General features: G+C 46.8%; 1 protein-coding gene across 4 annotated transcripts in view; it reads right to left on the bottom strand.

Moving 5' to 3' along the window:
- CACNA1D (calcium voltage-gated channel subunit alpha1 D) overlaps positions 1–16,389 on the bottom strand; it is a 379,519-nt gene that overhangs the window by 19,660 nt on the left and 343,470 nt on the right. For all 4 annotated transcript variants that reach the window (XM_004368621.1, XM_004368623.1, XM_004368620.1 and 1 more), the window contains 5 exons: positions 15,906–16,033; positions 15,672–15,768; positions 13,487–13,589; positions 11,809–11,910; positions 6,704–6,834 (listed from right to left, as the gene is read on the bottom strand). In XM_004368621.1, coding sequence (XP_004368678.1) covers positions 6,704–6,834; positions 11,809–11,910; positions 13,487–13,589; positions 15,672–15,768; positions 15,906–16,033 — 561 coding nt within the window. The remainder of the gene's footprint in view (positions 1–6,703; positions 6,835–11,808; positions 11,911–13,486; positions 13,590–15,671; positions 15,769–15,905; positions 16,034–16,389) is intronic.

The raw sequence follows: 16,389 nt of genomic DNA, 5'->3' as shown, positions 1-16,389 counted from the left end.
CTCTAAGTCCCATCTAAAAAGCTGCCATTTTCTAGTTACTTGTTTGGAAGGACTGTGGAGAAAGCCAAGTGGAAACACTGCCCACATGACTTGCTCAGGGCTCTTCTGTGTGGAGACCTGGATCTAGAAGACAGCTGGTCACACTGGCCCTCTGAGACAGGGGTGATGTAGACTGTGGGGTGGTGTATACCGTTCTTAAGTGTCTCATAAACTTGAGACAAACAGAGGGACCATTACTCTGACGGAGATCAGCTTCTTACCTGGTACCACAGGGATGACCAACTTCCCTTTCAGAGACCATGCACCAAATTCTTAATAACTGGTACATCCCTGGCAGTGACCAACCAGAGCAGAAGCGGGCCTTCAGCCAGACGAGGGTCCCAGAGACCCCTGCTGCTCTAGGCATTAGCCCTTTGGTTGCTGGATCACAGAGGGGTCTGGGAGAGGGGCTGGGATGTTGGCAGGGGTGAGGAGACTCAAGGTGTTGGGGCAAGGCTGTTGACTACCAAGTACAGACATGTTTCAACATCTTCACAAGTGGCCCAGCCATACTATAGTGTGTGTGGCTGACTTTCAACCCCTTTCTCCACACCACCACACATGGAACTCTATGGAGAAGTCAAACCTGCTCTCAGGTCCTATGGATTCTGTGTGAGAATCCACAAACCCACTGAGGGCTCCTAGACTTACTACGTTCTGCACACGTAGGAGCAGGACCTGGGGTTGGGCCCATTCTACACTGAGGCCACAGGGTCCACCAGAACCCAGGCAGGTCAGATCGCTTGGTATGGTGAGCCACGAGGCCAAAGGGCAAATGCCCACGGGCACAAAAGACTTCCTTGGAAGAGACCTCAAGGCTAGGAGGCATTCTGTTGTCAGTCATGCATAGAATGTGCCTGCGGGAAGCGTCCTTCCTGCTAGTGCCAATGCTCACCCTCCGCTAGTCTGCAGGTCTCCCTGCACTCCAGGGACACTTGGAGGAGCTTTCATCTCACCCAGGAACAGCGCTTCCCCAGATTCTGCTGGCTCTCTCCTCTCCTATCTCTCCACTACATTCTCCACTGCCCATAACACACACACACACACACACACACACACACACACACACACTCTCACACACACACTCACACACACGTGCGCGCGCAGCCTCCTGTCTGCATAGACCAGCAGGCAAAAGAGGCTAATGTGCCCTTCTTTACTCTAGATGGTTTGGAGAGTTCAAATTTTTAGATTCTTCATTGTTTTTACACTAAGATTACTTTTGAATATTGATTTTAAAACTCAAATTGGCGATTTTGAGTATCCTGGCTCAGCGTCAGATGTGCAGACTCCTCGCACCACCCCTTAGAATTGGCTAAGACTTTTAGATCAGATGCCTTGACATTTGTAGGCATGGAACTAAGCTCATCAAGCAATTTCTTGGGCAAAAATCTACTGATCTTGAGATGTGAAAAGGCAACCTGTAGCGTCACCTCTGTTTACATCTTATGCATTTCCTAGATATCTTAAAATGGGGGAAGTTCTCTTTTTCAATGGGTAACTACAGTTACAGAACAGAAAAGAGATCAAAGAAAAACAAGAATTTCTTAAAGTTCTGGTAGTAAACAGGCATATGAGATTATTATTGTTGTAGTCTTAATAATAAGCATTTATACGTTCAAAGTGCTTTACAATCACTTAGCTATTCCTCACAACAGCCCTGTGAGGTAGGTCGACATTATTACCCCCATTTTACAGACGGGGAAACTGAGGCACAGAGAGGTTAAGTGTCTTGCCCAAGGTCACGCAGCAAGTGAACGCTGGAGCTGGGACTAGAACCCAGGTTCCCTGACTCCCAGTGTCCTTGAAACTAGACCACACTGCTTCCAAAGAGGCATCCCCAGACTGGCTTTGAGCACAAATTAAAGACGGACAATGTTAGATGAGGTTTGGGTGTGGTGGTATTTCCCGTGGACACGTTAGGATGGAACCTGAGGTGTTGCCTGGATTGGTTGGCATGCGGGTGTATGTGTTAGTTTAAATGGGTGTATCTGAGCTTCCTGTCCTGTCCATTTCTCACTGCGTTCTGAACTGGGATACTGCAGAGAGCAGGAGCCAGGTGGTCAGGAGGTCATGACGTACTGGTATATAAAAGGAACTCTGTCAGCTCAGCGCCAAGGGGCCTGCCAGTCTTTGCGACTTCAGGCCAACTAGGGATACAGGACTTTGGAACGGAGCCAGCTACCCACCTTAAGCAGGTCTGCTTATTCTTTTTATTATTATTATTTTTTAACTGGTCAGCATCAGGAAGTTGTGTTCATTTCATTTCTCTGTGGGGCGGTTGCCCCCCTCCTTTGCTCTCTCTCTCTCCCCCCCTTTCTCTCAGTCTCTGCTTGGAAGCCAAAGCTGTTAAGCCTTGTGTGTTCCCTTTCATGTAAAAGAGCCACCGTGAGCAGCATCCGCGACAGGCGGCCGTGGCTCTGCAGATGGGCCACAGCCTGCTTCCACCTCTGGAGGAGTGCTTGGCTTGGAAGGGGTCTCCCCGGGGCCTTGGGTTTGCTTTTTCCTGCATTTCTCCTGAAATGCTGTTTCAGTAGAAATAAGCCCACTTGAGACTTTTCCCTTTCAAGGCCTTAGCCACAAACGCCTTCCGACTAACCAGCTTGGTGCCGTAGCTCAGGCAGAAAATTCTAAAGCATCCGTTCAAGCATCTGAAACAAACGAATCAGCCAGTGAAATCTCATCTGTTAGCATCTGTTCTTCTCTTAGATTTAAAAAACAGCCTTTTAATGGCTTTAGATGGAATCATGCTTTAAAAAAATGAAATGAAAAAATTTCACTACATTTTAGACAAAGGTGACATGATAATAGGTGTCTGACGCTGTCAGGTAAATGTCTGTGGAGTGCCCCGTTTTCCTCTGTCTTTATGCCTCCCTGAGAAGGCCACATCAAGACACATCCGGGACAAAGAGTCATTTGTTTCTTGTATGCCACCCACATTTCCACTTGACCGCCTCCACCACCATCTGTTGGCAGGGGCTCAGGCTTTAAAATGACACAGTTTAACAGCCTAATTCTTTATAGCTAGAAATCATGGCCTGCTCCTTAAACCCAACTTCCGAACAGGTAAAAAAGACTATCCCTATACAGTTGTGCTGTCACTGGATGGACAGGCTCCCACCTGGGATGGGTGGGGGACAGGCATCTCCTCGGATTCCATCAGAGCACATGTCTTTTGCCTAAGAGGGATTCTTAAACGTTGAAAGAAAGAGAAATGAACAAAACTTTTCCCACTTCGGGATCTTTTCTTGTTCTCATCCATGAGATACTGGACTAATTCGTATCAGTGTCTGGAAGGTATGATGGGACATTGGACATGCACTACTACTTGCTGGAAAGGGGACTGAGTGTTTTCATGGCTGCTTAGCTGTGTTTTTTTATTTATTTGCTCCTCGTGGAAACTTGCAGGTCACTTGGATGCAGCAACAATGGATGAAGAGCAAATGCTGAGTCAAACTAAAGTGAATATGGCATGTCAGGGATGGATGGGAAAAAAAAGACCGGATGCAGCTTCTCTATTTCCCTCTTTGTAGAGGTACTCGAGAGAAGGTTGGTTTTAATGAGGAGGATGGATGGACAGATGGGAACTACACATTCATCCAGACACAGAGGTCAGAGGGTCCCGGATGCCGAGCTCCTAACCACACTCGGATCCAGGAGTTCCTCAGGCCATTCTCCTTCACATAGAAGGCAACGCTGCAGTTGGTCTGACTGGAGGGAAATCAGACAGTGCCCCCAGGTTGAAAACCATAGTACATCTGAGTGTTCTTGAAAACCATTCCATGGGGTGGGGATGCAGAAAATTTGGACCAGTTCTAAAACCTGTTCAGACAGACTGCAGTCTACGTAGCACAAGCACGCACATACCTATATCTTTGCTTCTGCGCTCACACTATGATGCCCATGCTCCATTTTCCATTAGCAACCAGTCTGTTAGCCATGTGGCACCTGTCATGGGGAGAAGCAAGTCACCCCACTTCTCAAAAGGCCATGCCCACTTTCAGGGGCTTCCTCAAGGATTTGCGTACTTGTCCTAGTTACAGTACAGTGTTGGTATATTTCTCTCATTGCCATTTGACTCCATTCCCCTAACTGCTATATCATCAGGTACTACGTCATCACGCAGAGAGGAAGAACCTTCTCATGCTAATTAACGTAGAGTAACAAATCACATTTAAAGCCATTTCTACAGCAGAGGGAGACAAAAATGTAATTAGAATTATCCTTCAAAGGAGACAGAAATTTTCTATTTTTAATGTTTGTTTCAGAATCAAATGCATTTACAGAATTTATCTGTCAAGATTATGAACACAACTTAATTTTCTATGCTGTGTACTCAACATAAATTATAGACATAGCCTCAACTCCCAACGGAACCATGTGAAAGTGTGTTGATATTATCATCTAAGTAGAAATATTTGAATTTCACCAAGGAAATAAAACTTTTTCCATAAACAACAGAATGAAAAATGTTTAGACGGAAAAAAAAAACCTCAACATTATTTTAACACAGTGTAATAGAGTCTTTTCACCCATCATCTATCAATGTACTTTTAGTACCATTTGATCCTTCAACTTAGGACTCAGTGAACCCCGTACATGAAACTCATTTAATCATGTGCTGTTTTTGCATGTTTTAAAACATCAAAAAACCAGATCTAGCCTCCACAGCAAATACCGAAGCCATCTAATTTGGAAGTCTCAAGGGCTCAAAAAAGAGTATAATCTTGCACCTAGTTGGTTATCATACATGCTTTCCACAGAAAACAGAAGTCTCATTACACAGAGCTAAATTAAGACATAAGGCATCGATGAAACAGTCTTTTCCCCCACCAGAAAATTCATCAAGTTCCAACCCCACCAACTAGAATTCTAGAATGTAAGCGGTTCCCTAAAAGTAGAGGGCACCACGTAACTGAAGTCTGGCCAGCCCTAGACCTCCAAGTTCAGGGCGACTTTAGGGAAGAGCCTTCAAAAACACATTAATCATACCCTCTCCTTGCACCCAACTTGGCCTTGCTCCCCTCAAGAATGTACAGACCAGAGACCTGTTGAAATTCAGTTTGCTTCTTCTAAGGCTAGTTGTGCACAGGGGTCCAGGAGGACTGTCACTTTGCAAACTGGATCAGCCAAAGGCAAAAGGGCTTTACTCACAAATTCTACAATCTGAGCTATTTAACTGGGCCTGTGATTCACTGAGCTCCTTTAGGCTAGGTGATCAGAGAGAGAAAAAATGGAGATTGTCTTCAGATTCAGTGGCTATCCTTCCCTCCACATATGCCTCCTCCCCCAACCCCTGCAGCTGTCTGGGCCCAGCAGAGGTTTCACCTTGAATTAACAGGTCATCTACTAACCCACCATTACGTACACAAACGCCACACCCATTCATTCACTCACCCACTGGCATCCATGTTCATACTCATATTCTCTCAGCAAGATCATGGACAAGCCTCCACTTTGGTCGTTACCACCACTTTGAACACAAAACAATGCTGGGCATTTTTCTCCAGAAAAAGTGTATGCCTGCTCCACACTGAACCTTATCAATACCTACGAGGCCAAATTTAAGATACATGGTTGTAACAGGGACAGAAAAGTGATTTTAGAGTAAATGAATAAAAAAGGAAAAAGATCCTTTATCTTATTCACGATGGATTTAAGGCACTTTGGGTAGAAGAGATGATGGGGTTTTCAAAGGATCTGGACAGTTGTTTCTGACAGCTTCTGACCTCTGTGGTTACCTTTTGCAGGTTTTTAGCACCTTTTCTCCACTGCCTCTTCACCCTGCTTTCTTCATCAAGCACTCACAAACCAGCTTTCCCGGCCCCAATTCCTGCAGTTCTCTATTGTGACTCCTTTTCTTCCACACACACCTGCTTCCCATCCCAAAGTTTGGGCTTACTATCCTCACGGGCTTACCTGGGATTCTACATGCCTTGACTGTACTAAGCCTGGTTGGTACCAGGGGTTCCTGAAGCCACACCCACACTCTGAGAGCCTGGGGCAGGCCGGGGCTGGAGCAGAGGTGAGGGGCCAGAGGCTGGTGTGGTTTGTAAGAGAGAAGCACTTGCACAGCAAGCCTCAGGGCCATCAGGAGACAACACACAGACAAGACACACCAAACACACACATGCACACACATACACACGATACACACTAGGAGGTGATGGATGTTACTGAAATGGACCGAAAACCAACAAGCAGTGGGGTAAGAAACAAACAGAAACAAAACAAAGCACTTGCATTCGGATGGAAAGCTGTTCACTGGGCAGCTAGGGCTGTGGGGACACCATGGGACCTCTCCACAGCAGCTGGACTTCAGTGTGGGTGCCTGCCTGGAGAACACTGCCTTTGGGGAAGACTGGACGAGGGGGTGCAGCTTCCCTCCCCCCAGGGATGTGCCTGCAGGGCTGTCCTGGGGGCCCTGTCCCACGGGGCAAGGTTGGCAGCAGATGCGGGACACCACAGAGAAAGCAAGGGGATGCAGGCACTTACCTTGTGGCCCAGAAATGGCTAGTCCACGTTTTGGGGAGTGTGCAGTATCTCAGTTTAAACAAAATCCTTGTGGTACTGCTCAACCATGAATAGTCAGCTCTCTAGTATTTCAAATAAGCTTGCGAAATTGTTAGTGGAAAGAGAGAAAAACGAACGAACAGTAATTCACCTGTAGGGCAACTGTGGTGTTCTTCGCTGGGTATTTTCCCACCAGTCCTTGTTCCTTCCGTTTCTTGAATTTCCTAAAGTAGTCCTGTATCAGGAAAGTGGCATAGAACTTCCCCACGGTTACCTCATCATCTAAACGGAGAGACCAGACAGAGCTCTCCGGAATCAGCACATTTGGACCAAGAACCTAGACACTCACTTCTGGCCGGGAGCAGGGGTGGGGCGGGATGGTGCAGAAGGCACTAAGCTCTCCGCTTACAACGGGAGAGACTAAACCTAGCAAAAAGCATGGTTTTGCAAAGCAGGTAAGGCTCAAAATTAGAGTCAGTTAAAGGAACTGATATTCAAAACTGCAGAAAATAATATATTTGTAATGAGTTTAATTCAGCAGCATATTAGTAAAACTCCAAAATGTTGTCTTGGTTATTTACTTAAAATAAAAATTACAAAGCAAAAAAGGCTTCATGGACCATATTTTCACCCACAGGGATTTGCATGTGTAATTGCTATGAACATCATCAACAGCAATTAACCATCCAAATCCCGACACCTTGAGATAGAGATTTCAGAAAGGTTATATACAAGCTCACTGAGGACAGGAAGGTTCAGAAAAGTCTAGATTTTCATATGCCCCCTTTATTCTCTGCCAATAACCTCCTATACCATTTCTTGGTTTGTAATTCAGAACTGCTTGTTTTCTGCACCGCAGAGGCAGTTTCGGCTAACCTCATTGTTGAGCTGGGCTTATTTCTGTTTTGTTCAGAAACAGCCCTCAATACGTCTGTGTCATTAGGGAATCAGAACTTGGCTGGCGACTTCAGAGGTGATGCATGAGGCAGAATAGAGGCCCTGGCTGTCTCATGGTAAACCACTTTGGAAGTGTGACCCCGCCCCAGGGGTCTCCACAAGCCCTGCTCTCCCAAGGGCACTCGCAGTGTGCTCAGGTCTTCTAGGTGAAAGCTTAAGGCCACCCTAGCAGCCCACCCACCACGGGGCCCAACAGGCACCAGCTGGGAGGAGGAACGGCTGCTGGTGCTCAGGCTTTAGGACAGTTAAACTTTGGCCAGGCTGCCCTTGCCAGTTACAGGCTGACCTGGGACAGGGTTTCAACCTCTCTGAGCTTATGTTCTCAGCTGTCAAATGGGGATAATAGGAGCACCAGCCTCTAAAAGTAGCTGTGAGGGTTACATGAGATGAGGCACATCAAGCACTCAGCCACAGCCTGGGTCATCCTAAGTGCTGGGGCCTGAGGACCGTGAGCCACCAGGGTCACTGTTATTTTGCAACCTGCCAACAATGGCCATCTACTGAAATGGACCCTGAAGCACAACAGACTTGGGGTTCACTAGGGCCCACTGAATGTGCTAACGGAAGCCTACATGGGCTTCATTTAGTGCCCAGGCACCTCCCATTCATGGTCCCTGTCTGGAGACTGCTGGGCCACTGAGGGCTGCCTCTCCAACCTTCCTTGTCAGAAGCCACTCAGTGTTACTGTGGGAGAGGATGGCTTGGGGTAGTCTGGCCTCGAGAAGTGTGTTATGTTCCCTAAACCCAAACTGGGCAAGTCCTCGAGTGGTAAAGGGCCGCCAGTGTGAACTTAAGGCTTTGTGTGGCATGCGAAAACCTGGTCCCTAATCAGTCTAGGGCTTGTCAAAACACATCTAAAGATGCCCTGTCCATAGGCAAGAAGGTGAAAGCTGAACAGGGACCACTCAGGTCTTGACGTTTCTGTGCTTGCTTCACTCTTGAGCCTCTCCCCATTTTGACCAGCATGCCTTTGGACAGTCCTGCTACCATCTACTACTGGGCACGTACAGGTGCCAGGCCCTGCGTCAGAGGAATTCCTTGGGCATTTCATGGCCTCTTCAAAACAACTCTGAGATGGTGGATCTGTTCATCATTCCTACAGATGGATAGAGGTTCAATGACTTGCCCAAAATCAGCAGAGCTGGGATCTGAACCCAGGCTTGTGCCTTCCTGAGCCTGGGTTCTTCCTCCACAACTCTGCCCTGATGGACAGCTGAGCTCTGGCCACAATAGTCACCTGCTTTGGAGCTGCCCCTCCCAGAGGACAAGTCTCTCTCTACTGGCTACACACAGGATGTGGATCGATTGCTGACTGACTGGTGGACTCCAAGGAACCCAGGGAGATTCTTCACCTGCCACTGCCTTGCTCTTATGTCCAGGGCTCCAAGTTTTCTCCACAGGCCCCCAGAAAGGGCACTGGCTCTATCTAAAGAAGACCCTAGGATGCTTCCAGCAAACACAGGCCTAAGCGTCACCTCCCTTCAGCCTGGATCATGCTAGGCTCCTGCAGGAGGGTCTTGGCTCTCCCTGGCCCAGAACCTGGCATGGCGATATACTCATTGCAGAGGGCTAACCATGTTTTTGCCCTAAGGGTGGCTCCAGAGGAGGGGCAGGCCACCTCAGGGCTCTGAAGGCAGGATTCAAGGACCACTTGGTCTTATTCACTGAGACGCTGAGCTAATTGGAGACTAGGCCCTAGGAAGAGTTTTCAAGAAAAAGAAAAGCCAAAGATACAGCAGAATAGAAAAGAAAGGAAGAGAAGGAATGACTACTGTGGGTGTCTAGGCTCAGGGCTGGAAAGAGATGGAATAAGCTCTGTGTGCTCCTCAGGGAAAAGGAGCAAACAATCCAGGTCAAGGAATGAAGGCTGAGGTAGAGATGGGAAATGAGGCAGCTCAGCACTGCTGATGGAGAGAGTGGTCAGGCTGTCCCTGAGGCCAAAGGCCCCTAGACCTGACAGTGGAGAATGGAAGCTCCAGACTTGTAGTCCACAGTCCATTGCTAAATACTGCTTGTTATCACATCCATACCAGCAAAGCTTCCTAAGACAAGCATCCTACTCTGCTCTGTCTCCAGGGTTACAAGGGGATCCCTGAGACCTCACATCTGCCAATCCCGGGCACCAGGGGAGGCTGGCCATATTCAGTCTGCTGCTCTAACCAGCTTACAGTGTGCGGGCCACTGAAGCCTTCGGCCTCTGGCGGCTACCTGTGTTTGCCCAGTGTTCTAAGTGTGCCATGATGTTGGAAAGGCTGGGAATCACTCGTCTACCAGAAGATGAAAGAGGGCAAAGAGACAAGTGACAAATGCCAGATTCTAAACCCTTGCCCAGCAACTGTTTCAGAGTCTGTTCAGAATGCCTGGAAGTCACTGCCTTCTGAACTTCTTCAGTGGGAACAGTGCTTATTTAAGCTTCGACCTGGATCAGCTCTCTACTTGACACGTAACTAAACAGCGACGCTGACATTCTGGAGCATTCTATCTCCCACTAAGGCCCTGCTTCTTTCTTCTTGGGTATCATAGTGACTCTTGCTGTCTTTTTGGAACAGATTAACACTTCTCATCCTAAACCCCAATCCATTTTAAGAAATATAGAGAAAAATCCAGGTCCAGTTGTTGGACGAGGAAAGCTGAAGAATATTTATCTTTTATTAGAAGTCTAGTAGAACTAAAAGTTGAGCAGCTTTTCTAGGGACAGGAGTTCAGATGATGAGTCAAATTCTGGACTTTTTTTCTGGTAAAGTTACAAGAAATGAAGTTTCACAATAATGAGGGTGATGCTCTCCCAGTGAGTCCCAGGAAGATGGGCATTAGTGTGTGAGTTAGATTAATGGGAATGAAGGTAGCATTTCAAGAGAGAAGTGAGGCTCAGCGAGGGAGAAGCAGGGGCCTCCGGACAGCGGAAGGAAGGTTTACATAGACAGGCACAGCCTGCTATCCTGAAGCATGCATCTGTATTTTAAGAAACATTGTAGGGGAATACAGTTGGCAAGAGATAACTCTGATTCCATGCCACCACCCTAAAACAGAATTGCTTCAGAATATTCTGAAAGACTGAGAGTTGAAAGGAATGGAGGCTGCAGAAAAAGCTCAAGCAGATTGTTACAACAATTTTAAAAAGCAATTCATCTAAGCCATGCGAACACTTGGGTGTGCAGCTAAAAGGAAAAAACTAAAACCAAAAAGTTGTTTTAAATGTGCAGTATCAGTTCTCCCGTGGAGAGCCAGGGTTCTCTAGGTGGAGTTTTCTCTGGGTTTGTTTTCCCTCTATGGTTTCTTTCTGGGCCATCTGCCCCAGCTTTGAGCTGGTGGCCATGCCAGCTAAGAGTGGCTCCCTCCAGCCACCAAAGCTCCTACTGCTTCTCGCTTCATGCTGAGGAGCAGAGCTGGCAGCCAGCATGCTGCTCTCTTGGCCCCCTGAGAGCCAGAGGTTGTCACCTTCTCAGAGGGAGCAGCTTGGCCACCATCCTGGCCTGGGTTCCGGAGTCGGCTTCCAGACCTGAGCCAGACCCATCTCAAAAGCTGCAGGGGCAGTGACACTATAAAAGTTCGGTAGGTTACAAAACACACCCAATGCTTAGAATGCGCCCAGGGCTGGGGGTGGCTAAAATGCTGTTGTGGTGGCACCAGGTAAACGGATCCTGCACCTTTAAAACTTGAAAATGAAACAGTCAAAACAACCACCTCAACTTCTAAGTCTGTATGTATTTAAACAAAAATGGAAAAACATTATATATTTTATATCTGAAAACAGTTTAGTGAGTTATTTTATGATAAATAACAAGAGGAAATAAACATGCCTGTTAGTTCTGTTCCTAAAGTCGAGTTAAAGGGACATTCTTGTTGTGTGTATATATATGTATATATACATATATATTAGTAAATTTAGCCTTTTAAGACCATTTCGAAAATATCATTTCCTGAAAGTGATCTATTTTTTGTAAAAAGTTTTCAACAGTAGGTTGAAGGATAATTGGAAACTGATTTTAAACATTTCATTAGGACAAAAAAAAAAATACAGGTGTTTCCTTTCGAGATAGCAAGCTTGTTCTCTAAACCCCACTCAAGCTATCTGGGTCTTGGTTTCCTTCTCACATGAAGCCTTTCCTTTGTCTGGAATGCTCTTCATATGACCTCAAATAACTACACCAAATTGCCAAAGGGCTTTCTCTAGTTATTGGCCATAGTGCCCTAGCTGATCATAAAGCTTTCCGCAAATGCTCTCTGGACTTTGTGGAAACATCTTCGTTAAAACCAAAGCATTGGCCAAGGACTACTTAGGAAATAGGTTGCACTGACCACCAGCTGGAGGGACAACTTGGTCAAGTAGTTTCATGCTGGTTTTCTTCCAGATTTTCTTTATCACAGCTCGGAGTTCTTCATTAGCTTGTTCCAGGTTTCCTGAATTCAAAAAGCAAAAAGGGAAAGACGAGCTTTGTTTCTTATACTCAGCTCTCCCTCCCTGTTCTTATCACAGCTGCTCTGCCCCAGCTTGACCTGGGTTAGTGTACTGGTCTGTGATGGGGTGCCCCTCCCACCAGGCGCCCCAGTCAAGGTCATACACACTTGTTATATTCAAGCCCTTCTGATGAGTCAGTCATTTCATTACGGAAACAACCACTCTTTACCCTGGAATTCAAGGTCTACCACCATCTGGCCCCACCCCACCCTCCCACAGCCAAGACCCACCTGTTTCCCACTGGGTCCCAGCCTAGAATGGCCTTTCCTTCTTCTCTGGCTGTTCTAAATCCTGCCTCCAACCTTAAAGATCCAGCCTAAATTTCAGTCAAACAAGACTTCTCTGAATTCCTACTGCATATACTCATCTGATCTTTTATTATATGGGACGATGTTTCACAGGCACGTGCTTTGTCTTCTCAACTCACATATCAGAATGTAAGACTCTCCTGCCTTCCATGTCCCTTAGTGGTGCTGGCCCAGAGCCAGGTATGGACGAGCACACCGCAAGGAGTACCTGTCAGTTAGGCTTGAAGATACTGGCTTTTCTGGATAGATTCACCCTGAGCCCTGGTGTTGTAAGAAAACAGCTGCCCGCTGACTCCACATGCACCCCTTGCTGCCGCCTCTTCCTTCTCCTCTGCCAAGTGCCTCACAGAGTCAGCTCCCCTTGTGGTCTCCCCTTCCTTACCTGCTAGTCATTCCTCAGCCTGCTGCAGCCTGCTTTCCATCCCACCTCTAAAGTCACCAGTGAGCCAAACTCAATGGCCATGCTTGTTTCATCAGGATTTTACCAGGGAAACCCTGTTGGCGTAGTGGTTAAGAGCTACGGCTGCTAAACAAAAGGTCAGCAGTTCAAATCCACCAGGCACTCCTTGGAAACCCTATGGGGCAGTTCTGCTCTGTCCTGTCGTATTGCTATGGGTTGGAGTCGACTTGATAGCAACAGGTTTAGTTGTTTTTAATAAGCATAGCCATGAAGACCACGCTGGTTGGGCTTTCACCTGAGAAGATCCTCATTCCAACGGTATTTCCCAAGTGCCAGCTATGTGCTAGACACCGGGTAGATGCTTCTGCAAACATCACCTCATCTAATCCTCAAGACTTGCCCTGATGTGGGCATATTTATTTCTTTTTTTTACAGAGAAGGAAGCTACGGTTCAGAACACTGAAATACATTGCCGAAGGTCACACAACTAGTGACAGCTGGAATGAAATCATTTGTGGTGGTTATGCCTCTGTCCTGACCCCGCACCTGTTTCTCCTGCTATGTAGTAAGCAGTGGGACAAGTTACCTCAAAACTTTTCAGAACAAGGTGAATCACAAAGGAAGGAAAGAAGGAATGAGTGAGGCAGGGGACAACCAGAAAGCCAGGCACAGACATCCTCATTACACTCACTGGTCCCCTTCCCCAGGGCTTCCTGTTTGACAAGAAAAGGCCAAGACGGGAGAATGCAGGGTGGGATACGCCATCTCCTACCTCTTCCACCACCTGTCCTTCTTCCAGGGAATTCTTACCTTCAGTCTTGATTTTAAGAGCAGTTCGAACCAAGGCAAACAGAGTTGCATTAAACATGACTGTGCCATCACTGTTGAGAGGCATGTTCATGGCAACTAATCTCTGTAAACAGAAAGAAAAAATTTTTAATAGAATGTGAATGACTGTTGGCAGCCATATCCCCTTCTGGTATTTATTCTCTGTTTATCCCTCATCTCTTTTCTAGTCCACCCTCAATTTAATTCAACAGTCGTCCGGGGAGCTGCACCATCTAGGGGGCTCTAGGACAACAAAGGTCAAAGTTTTAGTCAGGAAACACAAATGCTGGCGCTCGGTGTGCTTTGTTTGTATTTTAAACAATTAACCCTCACTGTTTAATCATTCTTTCCTCTTTCACACTAACCAACTCTCTTGGGGTCAGAACTCCATTCTGGGCACATCCTTAAGGGCTAAACGACTTAACAGGTACAAAGGACCAGGCACAGGGCCTAGAACTTCAGTTCTCAACCAGCAGTGTCCACTTCTCTTTCTAACACAGGGATGTCCCTCAAGGAACCTTCCCTCTGGTAAGACCACTGTGTAGTGTTTTGTATGAGTCTATGTGTTTTCTCCGAGTAGCTGGTCTTTCGGAGAAGGATTCACATTTCCTGCTTCTCTTACATCTCTTCTGGTCCGTCTGACAGCAGCAAAGAAAGGCAGAGAGAACTTGGGGAAGTAACTCACCCTCTCGGGCCCCAGTAGCCTGATCTGTAAATGCAGGTGACTGTACCCACGTCAAATGGGCCTCACGAGGATTAAAGAAGATCACAGACAATGATTTTAGCCTAGTGCATTGTCAGTATTTTAAAATTTCTTATTGTTGGCTGTCAGGGTGTCCCAAGAGAAAGAGGTCGTATTTTTCTCCTCCTTATTGATGGGCTAGGCTAGAACCTTGTGTTCTCAAGTCCTATCCTGTTTAAATTCCTAGTCCTATTATCAATCATCCCCATCCACAGAACCAGCTCAGGCAGCCAGAATGCTCTGGCTATTCATTTACTTTCCCCAGCAATGGATCAGCCAAATGGACCACTTTTGCCTTAAGGATGCTTAGACCCTTTATGAAAGAGCCTGGAAATCCAAGAACAAGACGACATCAGATTGGATACAAGATTGGAACCCATCTTGTATTAGAAAACAGAAAAGAGGCTGATACTGGGGAACTTATGAAAAAGTAAAAAACTTCTGTGGCTTCTTCCCTGTACCTATGTCTAAGGTCCAGCCTAAGGAGAAGCAAAGACCCTGAGGACTTGCCAATGAGGCTTTCTGGGTTTTCTGGGCAGGGAACAATCAGATTGGCTCAGACTTTGTTGAAAGTCCAAAATATATTTTAGACTTTGTTCTGCTCCTTCAGGAAAGGAGGTCCTCTGTACCCAAAGGCCACAGGGGGTCTGGCAGCAAGGGGGTCATGAGAACCACAGCACCACCGAGTACACCACCACCCAAACTAGGAGATACAGTCCCTTCTCACTCCTCCCTCCCCTCATCCAGGTCATCAAGTCTCTTCCATTCTACTTCCTATGTGTATCTTTAAAGTATGCCCCCTCTCTAGTCCCACTTCCACTGCCCACACTCAGGCTACTGTTATTTCGGACTCAGATAACCTGGTTGGCTCCACTGCTTCCAGTCTACTTCTACACTGTCAACAGGGTCAGCTTTCTAAAATGGAAATCTACTCATGTTCCTTCCCCAGCGTCTCCTCATTTTCCACGCGACTCAGCAGAATAGAAGGTTCCTTACAACTAGGCTCAGCCTGTGCCTGTGGCCTTCTGCTCCTTCCCCTTGTGTTCTAGCCACAGAAAGCGACTCATCATTTGCCGCTATGACATCTATCCTCTGCCTCCATCTCTGGGTTCTCTGGGCTGCCTGCCTGGAATGCCCTCTTCTCTGACAAACTCCCACTTCCCCTTCTGGATCTGACACAACTATCACCTTCCCAATTATCCACTCAATGACAAATTAAATAATTCCCTGCCTACTCTTACTGTTGGCTGACGGGGTAGCCCAAGAGCTACAAATCTGAGAGTTCCGAAAGGCAGGAATCCCATTATCACTCTTTTCTGCATCCCCAGCACCTGACAGAGGCTTCACAGAGTGCCACTTAGTAAATGTTGAGTGAAGCAGCGAGCCCCAACGAGAGGCTGTCAGACATGTCAATGGGACACTCACCTTGCATGCTACTCTGTGTGGGCATAATTTCCCAAACCCCAGGGGTGGCTGGATGCGCCTGAGCAGAGTGACCACGTCCAGGTGTTTTATCCGTCCCCTGGAAGTAAAGCACAGTATGAGGTCCAGGATGGCATTGGCTAGACTGAACTTTCAGCCCATCCCATCTTCCACAAAAATTGCAGCCAACATTCCAAAACAGCCCACATAAGCCAGATGGAGTCCTTGTCAACCTACTTTGCCTCAGGGTCATATTCTGACCATATTCGTTTGAATTCATCTAAATGGTGAGGCCCCAGAATAGACCAGTCCCGGGTCAGATAATCAAAGTTGTCCATGATGACGGCCACAAACAGATTGATGATCTGAAAAAGCAAATGAGAAGGAGGGAGCTTCAGCTGCAGGGGGAAGAACTGGCTTAGGCCCTAGTGATTGCCTCCTAACTATATGGGCCATGAAACTTTTGAAACCATTTCTTCACGAGAGGTTGTAAAATCTTTCCTACTGGAGAATGTTTAAGAATAGGACCAGCTTCTAGCTTTCGCAAATGGCTTTGGTACAGTTCCAGGGAGGGCAGGGGCATACATTACTCTGTCCTTTTGAAGACAATATAGTTTGATCATTTCATTGCTACCAAATAACTTACAGTCTTAAGAGCTTGCTATGTGTGGTAACTTTGAAATAAAAAAAAAAAGGAACCAGCAGCCCTAAGAAGCTACAG

The sequence above is a fragment of the Trichechus manatus genome, unplaced genomic scaffold (assembly GCF_000243295.1).
Source record: "Trichechus manatus latirostris isolate Lorelei unplaced genomic scaffold, TriManLat1.0 scaffold00001, whole genome shotgun sequence".
NCBI lineage: Eukaryota > Metazoa > Chordata > Mammalia > Sirenia > Trichechidae > Trichechus > Trichechus manatus.
The sequence above is the reverse complement of the archived record's forward strand: the minus strand, read 5'-3'. Positions and strand labels throughout refer to the sequence as shown.